This window comes from Sciurus vulgaris, assembly GCF_902686455.1.
Source record: "Sciurus vulgaris genome assembly, chromosome: 7".
In the NCBI taxonomy this organism is placed as follows: Eukaryota; Metazoa; Chordata; class Mammalia; order Rodentia; family Sciuridae; genus Sciurus; species Sciurus vulgaris.
Genome location: NC_136467.1, coordinates 157,218,078 through 157,227,764, shown reverse-complemented (window position 1 = coordinate 157,227,764; position 9,687 = coordinate 157,218,078). Strand labels below are relative to the sequence as shown.

At 43.6% G+C, this 9,687-nt stretch overlaps 1 protein-coding gene across 4 annotated transcripts; it reads left to right on the top strand.

Annotated features, from left to right (window-relative positions):
• The first annotated feature begins 2,583 nt into the window (after positions 1-2,583).
• LOC306666210 (olfactory receptor 2B2) lies at positions 2,584-9,434 on the top strand. 4 transcript variants are annotated; one of them, XM_079148154.1, is made up of 3 exons: positions 2,584-2,911; positions 3,422-3,535; positions 6,832-9,434. In XM_079148154.1, the coding sequence occupies exon 3, from the start codon at positions 6,857-6,859 to the stop codon at positions 7,796-7,798; it is 942 nt and encodes a 313-aa protein (XP_079004280.1). In that variant the 5' UTR covers positions 2,584-2,911; positions 3,422-3,535; positions 6,832-6,856; the 3' UTR covers positions 7,799-9,434. The 4 variants fall into 4 exon arrangements, 3 of the variants coding, with proteins under 3 accessions (XP_079004280.1, XP_079004281.1, XP_079004279.1); XM_079148155.1 differs by lacking the exon at positions 3,422-3,535; XR_013765233.1 differs by lacking the exons at positions 2,584-2,911; positions 6,832-9,434 and adding an exon at positions 4,498-4,940 and having other exon boundaries at positions 3,036-3,535.
• The last annotated feature ends 253 nt before the right edge of the window (positions 9,435-9,687 follow it).

The window sequence follows — 9,687 nt, the reverse complement described above, 5'->3', positions numbered from 1 at the left end:
ACAGAAATGAACTGAAGATGTTCTTCTCATCAGGTTATACAGTTTGAAGAATTTGGTGGCAGTGGGCATCATGTCTACAACTTACAAATGCTGCCAAAATGCACACATGAACATGTATGTGCAGGCATGCACAGAGAAAGAGAGAGAGAGAGAGAGAGAGAGAGAGAGAGAGAGCGCACAGGACATGGGGCTCTGTGCTGAAGGCTTTGTTTGGTTTTTTTTTTTTTTTTTTTTTTTTTTTTTTTTTTTTTCAGCCACAGGGGTGGGATTCAGTGAGGAAGCCCCACACTCCCTTTGCCCCTTTAGAACAAGCCCTCTTGCCTGCACTGGGTGCTAAGGGTTCGCTGTCAACCATAAGCCAGAGTTGGGTATGTCCTTCCCCACCTCCACCCTAGCCTGAGAAACCATGCCTCCAATGACAATGTTTATCTTACAGAAAACGCGACTGTCTGTTGACTTTGCTACTGTAGAATTTGGTTCTAAGAGTCTATACACTCTCCCATTCTAAAAAAGTAAGATGGTCAGAAAATAGCATTTGAAATAGGCTATTCCAGAAGTTCTTGTCAATTAAAAGAAGAGCTATAGTAACAAGTAGACTTCTGAAAAATGAGTTCTAGCAGTAAGAAGGGAGGCACAGGGTTCTTTGGGTGACTGTGCAAAAGGAAAAATAAAAATAGAGAGGAATTTCCACATAATGCCCAGTTTCCTAATGCATTATGTTTTAAACTCTCTGTATCTCAGTTTCTACATCCATGGGATGGAGACAGTAAGTGAGTTTTTCAGGGCACCTGGAAGGACTGAGGATGATCCTCTCAAAGGACTCAGCACCTGCTAATGGGAGGAAGCTGAGGTCTTTCTCTATTTCTAGGACCTGAAGAAGTGGGCACACTTGGTAATTTCTAAGTGTAAGAATCTGAATCAATTTCCACTTGTGCATACTTGGTCACTCTACAGAACAAATAGCCATCTTTGTCATATTTTCTTCTTGAATTTGGTTTACTTTCTTTTTAAATTATGGTTTTGTTCATTGAAATTGCAACCTGTTTAAAAATATGGTTGAAACGTTGTCATACAAGGATATGATCTTTCTCCTCACCATACCTGCTCTTATTCCTACTCTCCTCTCCAGGAGAAGCCACAGAGATTACATTTTTTGAAACTTTACACGTACCCAAAGCTTTAGCTTTCTCCTCCAGTTCTGCTTTGTGTCCCATTTGCCTCTCTCCTCCTCCTCTTCTTTCTCTTCTTATCCTGAAGACGTTGCCTCTGCCTCTCTCCAGGACATTCTCCTTGATTATCTAAGTACTGTTTTTTTTATTATTATTATTTTTCTTATTATGGAGAAAAACACTTGTATTTTCTCATATATCCTCATACAGACACATACAGAAAATCATATGTAGGGTGCTTTACCTCCTTATTTTATAAAATTGGGACCATGTTACATATATTTTTCTGCATTAGAAACAATTTTGCTCATTCAGCATCATCTCAGGAAAATACCCACAAGCTTGTCAGAGAGACGATCCTCATTTCAGACAGATGTGACCTACTTCGTTGAGCATCCTAATCATTCACTAGGTTCCCTACCATCGGACCATCTCTGACCATGAAGATACTTGTGCCATGATCATCACTTCCCCTTTGTCCTTCCCCATGGGGTTGGTTTCCAGGAATGACAGCAGAGGCTGAAATTGTGTATCATTGTTTAGAAAATATTGTCCTGTGTCTCTCCAGAAAGCCTGTGACACTTCCAAATCCTGCCAGTCATGTGGGAAGGGCAAAGAATTCAACTCTCATCTTGAAAACTGCTGAATCTGGAGCTTTGCCATCATTACATGTCTTTACTTTCATTTGATAATTCGATCATATCCTCTCATCTCTATTGGCTACTTGGATTTGCCATTCTGTAGTTTGCTTATTTATATAAGTTGCCATTTTTCTGAAAACTTCTGAGGTTTTTTTTCTTTTCTCCAAATTTGTTAAAAGCATGTTTTTCCTATCTTCAGAATTAAATTTCTTCCAAATATATCTATCTAGAAAAGAAATTGAAACGAACCTGCATATTATAGAGTATAAAATATGTTGCATTCCGGTTTCATTGAATATTATAAATACATGTTAAGTCGGACAGGTTCAGCGGCTATATACAATCTTGAGCTGAGGAAGAAATTAAGCCTAGAGATTCAGAATCCATGAAGGAAAACACGTACTGGATATACTGAGCACATCTTACTTTTTAAGTTGTTTATATAAAATGTGTCCCAAACCAAGTTAATAAGCAGTTTTCTTAAGACAGCTGGAGACTCCTGATGTAGGAATCAAAGGCCTGGTAGCCTGAGCTCGGATGGCACCTGGGAAGTAGGGGCCCTTCATGGTGGAGCAAGAGGCTTTGGAGAACCACTGAAGGGTCTGTTCGATCAGGTATTCAGCTGTCGTCTCTTTTGATCAGAAGTTCAGGGTTCAGTCCCGAGAGAAGGGCTTCCCTGGAGCAGATCCGCGATGCCAGGAGCGGGCGACCGGGCGGCCCCGCCCAGGGCGCGCCCAGCCCTATAAGCAGCGGGCCCGGCCTCCGCGGTGCAGGGCCAGGGGTTCCGCCAGGGCCAGAGACCAGCGCTGGCCGGGAGAGTGCCTGTCCCGTGATGCAACACCGAGCGGGGACAGGTGTGTAAGCTGGGCGCTGCGTGCCCGAGCTCCGAGTAAGGGACGCCGGCTCCGCGCCCTCGGGCACTGCGGCTGCCCTGCACCCGCCAGCTGCGAGCGGGGACCCAGGCGGTCGGCGCGTTTCCCGAGTCGCTGCACAGCTGAGAGGCGCAGGTCAGCCATCTGTGCGCTTTACATTGGTCCTGTTGAAAGCAAGACCTCCTGGACATAAAGATTAGCTCGTCCGTCGCAAATGCGAACGTCACAGGTAAGCGAGATTCACTTTTTAAGTTACTAAATAAAATCACATTGAAGTTTAAATGTTACTTTTAGCATACAATTCTGATCTTCAATTTGCTATTTAATTTGCTCCAGGTACTTGTAAAATCAGTTTAATTTCTCGGAGCTTAAAAATTCAGGTTTCTGCCTACAAAATTCATCTTTCATGAACTGGAAAATTTTTATGACAAACTTCCTTATCCTGCTAAACCAATCTACAGTGTATTAGCTGAGTGGAGATAAAAATGACTCCTGTCACTTATCCTTACACTCTAGCTAAAAGAAGGGGTTTGAGAGACTATCTCGTGGGGGTGCGAGATAATTTGAGAAAATGTAAACCAGTTATTTAAAAGAAAACATCAATTTCATCATTTTATAAAAGGTAAAACTGACATCCAAACTATTAATTTACTTGCCCAATTAAGCAGTGGTCTCCAGGCAGATTTGGGACTAAAGCTCTTGTTACCTTTCTTGTCTTGATGTTCTTTGCATGATGAAGTTTAAAAAGACACTCTCAAGACTCAGCTGGACCTCAACTTTTTGAAAACTCAAGTTCAAAATGGAATGAGAAAATTCAAGAGGGAGATGACAGAAAAGGTCAACCAATATACAGGTAAAAAAAAAAAAAAAAAAGTCAGTAAGCGTCTGTATTTGGCACCTGCTCTCAACTGGCTTAATGCATCCTGCAGTGATCACAGACCACCACTGTGAAAGCCCCTGAGCAGCCTCTGACATCCGCTTCCTCTAACCTCCGCCTTGCCCCAGCTGGCTGCTCTTTCCCGTCTGCTTGGCAACTCATGTAATTCAATGGAGTCTTTTGCTGCCCGATTGCATACTTTCTATTTGAAGGGAGAATGATTTTATCTTGATATGCTGGCAATGCAGCTTTTCCTAAATTGGAGAAATCTACCTTATGGCCCTAGGATATTAGCACCAGTTGCAAGAAACTGGAGCAGGTGTTTACAGGCAGGCAGTCGGAACCTGTTGGACATGATGTCAGAGAGGCAGACCAGGCATCCTAGCTTTTTACTGTTTTATTTTTCTATTTATTTATTAACAAATACTTCGCTCCTAAAATCAGTGAAATGAACAGAATTCAAATTACTTAAAACTTCTAAAACAAAATGATAGCACAAGTGTTTTATCTAAAGATGTGCAGCTAAGAGTGAATGGCCTTTGAGGTCACTGGAAGACAGTGTGAGCACATGGTGCCTGAGACCTCCCCTGCCTTCCAGCTGCATCTGTGTTATTCTGATCAGGTCTTCCTACTAGTGGTCAATATTCTGCCTCTCCTGAAGACCCAACTACAGAGCCCTTAGCAGACAAGGCAGCTGCGTTACTTTGTAATAAACTGAGGAATGAGGAGCTCAGTTGACAAACAGGGAATTCAGGATTCTCTCCTGTAGTCTCAGCAGAGACTCCCTGCAGAGGCATCCTTGCTGAGTTCTGAAGAGAATCTCCAAATCCAGAGCCAGGTCAGGAAGGGCTGAAGCCCAGACTAGAGAGAGTCAAGGCCATGGTCCCTGGTGGCCAGAGACCTCCCAACAGTAAGGGGAATATCACTCCTTTCCTCAGTTCTGCAGGCTGGGACAGTATAACCATCCACACCACACAGGAACCCAGAGCAGAAGTGACTTCATCTGCAGCTGTACCAGGATGGCAGGTGTGCACCCGAGGCTCATGGCCACCCGACAACGTGGGCTTGAGGGAATCTGCTCAACACCATGCAGCTCAAGGAGTCCGTGAGGTGGGGGACATCCATCACTGACCGTTTACCTGATTTGCAGGATCCCTAGCTTCCCTGGCAAAATATATCTTGACCAAGGGAAGACAAAATGCTCCCATAGCCCATACTTTAGATCTTAGGCTCTGCCTGAATTTTAAGGAAGTATCTAGAGTTTTAGGAACTTGAAGTGGGGCACGGTGGAGCAGGCCTGTAATCCCAGCAGCTCGGGAGGCTGAGCCAAGAGGATTGCGAGTTCAAAGCTAGCCTCGGCAATGATGAGGTGCTAAGCAACTCAGTGAGACCCTGTCTCTAAATTAAAAAAAAAACAAAAAAAAAAAAAAAAAAAAACTTGAATTTCTTATGAAGATTTGCACCTGCATGGAAACCAAAGTCTTCCCTAAACTAAAGCAAGGACAGTCTGAGAGAAGAATTCAGAGAATAAACTGGTGAGTAAGGCAATCTTCAAAACATTTCTGAAGTAACACACACTTGTTAAAAAGTGGGGGGAGAATGGGCAGATTTGAAAGTAGGCTTTACACTCCCACCTCAGTTCCCAGGATAAGACTTTCTTCACACTGCTCAAGGTAGCCTTCTGTTAACATTGACCTACAGCTGATGCTGTGTTTCTTCTTATGTTCAGTAGCTCCTTCTCCCTTACAGATACACTGGGTATCACTTGACATCTGTATCTGTCTGTGCATCTCAGATTTCTTATCAGATGAGGGCAAGGGTCATTTTTCAGGAGATTGACAGTTCTAGAATAAGTAGAGGAAATTCAAACACATACTGGTGACCTTTTGATGAACGTGAATAAAGCTGAATAATGCTTACTCTGATATTGATAAAATGATTTAATCACCACCCGGACTCCTTTGGGATAGATGCATTTCCAGTGGGTAGAGTTGGCATCCGAGACCTTCGAGTTTAGGCACTGAGCAGCCTCTGTCGGGAGTGCCACAGTTCTCACAGAGCATTGTGCCTGCACACACCATGCCACTTGTCTGTGTGGGCACTCTGCACAGGTGACATTCATACTTCACTTCTGATGGTCCCTGTGTCTGTGGCTGAGGCTGATGGCTGGGCTGGTCCCTGTGTCCCTATTCCTGAGGCTGATGATTGGGGCTAGTCCCTGTGTCCCTGCCTTCTAGGATAACAATTAATGTCACAAGAGGAATGGAGAGTGAGTTTCATCAGGCAGCGCTGTTTCCATTGGCAACCCAGGAAATCTGAAGTTCTAAACATCATAATTCATAATCCCTCTATGAGAACCTCCTTCCTTGGATCACTGTACTTTCCTTCATCCATATACCCCTGTCCTAGAGGGCAGAGTCTAGATTAAGCAGTGTGTCATACAGGAAAACAATTACCTTTATTTACAAATGAGGGGCCCGAAGATCAGAGGTCCAGAACATTCCCAGAGCACTGTAACTAACCGGAAAGGGAACTGTCTGACCTAAAGCCTGCCAATTTTAAATGTCATGTTATTGAATTGTCCTGTACAAATTCAACAAGCTTCTTAAAGTAGAAGGTTGTGCCTACTTAAACTATGTCTGATAACTGTCTAGAAAGAGCCTATCTGCATGCATTTGGGAGGTGGGTGGGAAGAGTGGGGGATTTAAGCAATTTTAATCCCCAAACCAAGGAATCTCATTAGTATTGAGGAGACACTGGAACCAAGACCAAGGGCAGGAAGAGCCTCTACACCTGCTCCTAGAAAGCGGTGAGAACTGAGCACTTACAAAACCGTGAGATACCCAGGGGAAATCCTGCGAATGTGGACATCGATGATACGCTTTAAACTCAAAAATCACTTTGCTAAGAAACTGTTACGAACTTATCAGCTTTTGAAATACCTGGACAGGTAGATAGTTTTATTTTTATCAATTGTTCTCACATTCTTAATGGGCCTAATCTATAAATTTGTGCAAGTCACCAGTCAAATGAATATAGCTGTGGGAGGGGTGGGGGAAGGGAAAAAATAACAGAATGAATCAAACAACATTACTCTATGTAAATTTATGATTACACAAATGGTACGCCTTTACGCCATGTACAAACAGAGAAGCAACATGTATCCCATTTGTTTACAATAAAATTAAAAAAATAAATAAATAAATAAATGAATATAGCTGACATAGTCATTAAGAACATATTTATTAACTTACTGACGTTCTGTCTTTCAGGGAACCAAAGGTCAAGTCATTTATCATGAGCTGGGTTAACGAGAGTGTTCCACAGGAGTTCATTCTGCTGGGTTTCTCGGATCGACCGTGGCTAGAACTTCCACTCTTTGTGGTGTTCCTGGTTTCCTACATCTTGACCATCTTGGGCAACGTGACAATAATTCTTGTGTCACATCTGGATTCTAAACTGCACACCCCCATGTACTTCTTCCTCACCAATCTCTCACTCCTGGACCTGTGCTACACCACCAGCACTGTTCCACAGATGCTGGTGAACATCTGCAGCACCAGGAAGGTGATCAGCTATGGCGGCTGTGTGGCCCAGCTCTTCATCTTTCTGGCCCTGGGTTCCACTGAGTGCCTTCTGCTGGCCGTCATGTCCTTTGACAGGTTTGTGGCTATCTGCCGGCCACTCCGGTACTCAGTTATCATGCACCATGGGCTCTGCCTGCAGTTGGCAATGGCCTCCTGGGTTAGTGGCTTCAGCAACTCCGTGCTACAGTCCACCTGGACCCTCCAGATGCCACTGTGTGGCCACAGAGAAGTGGACCATTTCTTCTGCGAGGTGCCTGCATTGCTCAAGCTGTCCTGTGCTGACACAACAGCCAACGAGGCTGAGCTGTTCTTTATCAGCGTGCTGTTTCTCTTAATACCTGTGACGCTCATCCTCATATCCTACGCATTCATCGCCCAAGCGGTGCTGAGAATACGGTCAGCAGAAGGCCGCAGAAAAGCATTTGGGACGTGTGGCTCACACCTAATTGTGGTGACACTTTTCTATGGCACTGCCATCTATATGTACCTGCAGCCACCATCCCCCTCCTCCAAGGACCGTGGAAAGATGGTGTCTCTTTTCTATGGAATCATCACACCCATGCTGAACCCCCTCATCTATACCCTTAGGAACAAGGAAGTAAAGGGAGCTTTTAAAAGGCTGATTTCAAGGGCCTTCTTAATAAAAAAGTAAGGGATTCCAGATGGTAGGCCTTAAAAAAAGCCTGGGATTCATGTGGCTTCATATGGCCCTCTCCGTTGCTGGTGTTGGAGAAGATCACTGCAATCTGCAAGTGAAGGATCTTCCATGGAGAACTGCATTTGTTTCCTACTGCCCCAATGTGTTATTGCATAGTCCTGGGAACTGGTCTTTCATGATTTCCCAGAATTATGTGACTTTAAAGTCTTACATTCTCAAGCTTTTTACCCCTGGTTAGTATATTGGGAGAAGAGTTTTGAACTTCTTTGAGACTGAAATAAAAGTTTAGGAATTCTTTCCCCAGAAACAAAATGCTTTTATGCACAGACACACACACTCTCTCTCACATGCACATGCACTGACTCCCATTTTCATACTTAACAGAAGCCTGTGAAACTACCCAGAGCCTCTTCTTCTTGATTACAAACACAAGATGAATAGCCCTCGCCTAAATTCTAACATTTCCTATCCAACAACTCTAAAACCCCTGATGATTCTTTCCACAGTTTAACTTTGATCTTCCAGTCTGGTTTCTGCATTTTCCACGTCTCCTCCATTGAAATTTCATTCCATTCTCCTCCAAATAAAACTGCAGCCACAGCTCAGATCTGAATCAAATCACTGCCTCCTGACGTTCTTTGTGAATTCCCCTACAGTGTACATTCTCTCTCCTTTTAGGCTGGAAGTACAGGAGCTCGACACGCAACCATGTCCACTGCTTGTTGAGTGCCCTTCTTGCAGGAGGAAAGCCATCAGCTCAGTACTTGGCCCCTCAGGGAGCACAGACTGATTCGAGGCCTTCAGAACTCATCAAAGTGGGAAGACGTGTCTGCGCATTGCAAGCACTACCTGGTTAATGGTATGATTTGTTGCACTGCAATTAACTGCTTATTTGTTCTCCTTCTTTTTCCAATGTTCTTTTCCACCGAATATATCAAAACAGATAATGCAACAAGAAACACCCTTAGGACATTTCTCCTTAATACCTTATAGTAACAACTTATATTTTGCCTCACTGTACTTCTAGAAGGACATAGTATATCTTAAAACTGCAACATATATTTGAGTGCCTTGGAAGACTTTTAAAATTCAGATTGTTCATTTTATGTTTCTTAAAACAAATAAATTAATTGATTTAATATATTGTGTACTGGTAAATTTTAAAGGAATTCATAACAAAATTCCACAAATATTTTGCTATTATTTATAAATATATACAATAAAATAATTTGAAAATAAATGTATATAATCACGGAAATCCATCTTAGATTCATTCTGAACAACAACAAAAAACTAAACTAGTTTCATGAGCTTCAGAGGCTGCAGACTGCAGTGAGGAACATCGTGTGCGTGTCACATGGCTTGACTTCTGAGTAGAGCTGAGACGCTTCTCATCATGCTGTCGCATAATATGTAGCAATGATAACCAAGATGGTGGGGAAATCGTTTGCTCCTCTCTGCTTGTGAAACCCACTCGAAGTGACCACATATCACCACGGCCTGGAAAGAAGCACGCTGCCACACACGTGTCTCTGCCCTGCTATAATGGGCGTCTGGTGAAACATGGCACCAGCTGCGTGAGGACAGGCTCAACACGCTAAAGTGACACTGGGAGAGTGGATGTCATGAGAGTTAGGACTTAAAAACAAAAGCCACGAACAAATGACTCAATCGGGACGTTTCCCACCATCGTACCTCCTGCAGGCAGTGCAGTCAGGACTGGCAAGCAGATCCCAGGAGGCTCTCACCTGGGAATACGGGCTGGTGATCAGAGGCTGACACCCTGGTTTGGGGATTTGCATTTAAGAGCGATCTACAAACTAAAGCACTAGCACCGGACAGTGGCTGAAGCCTGGAGTGAGACCGCCCTGCCTCCTCAAGAG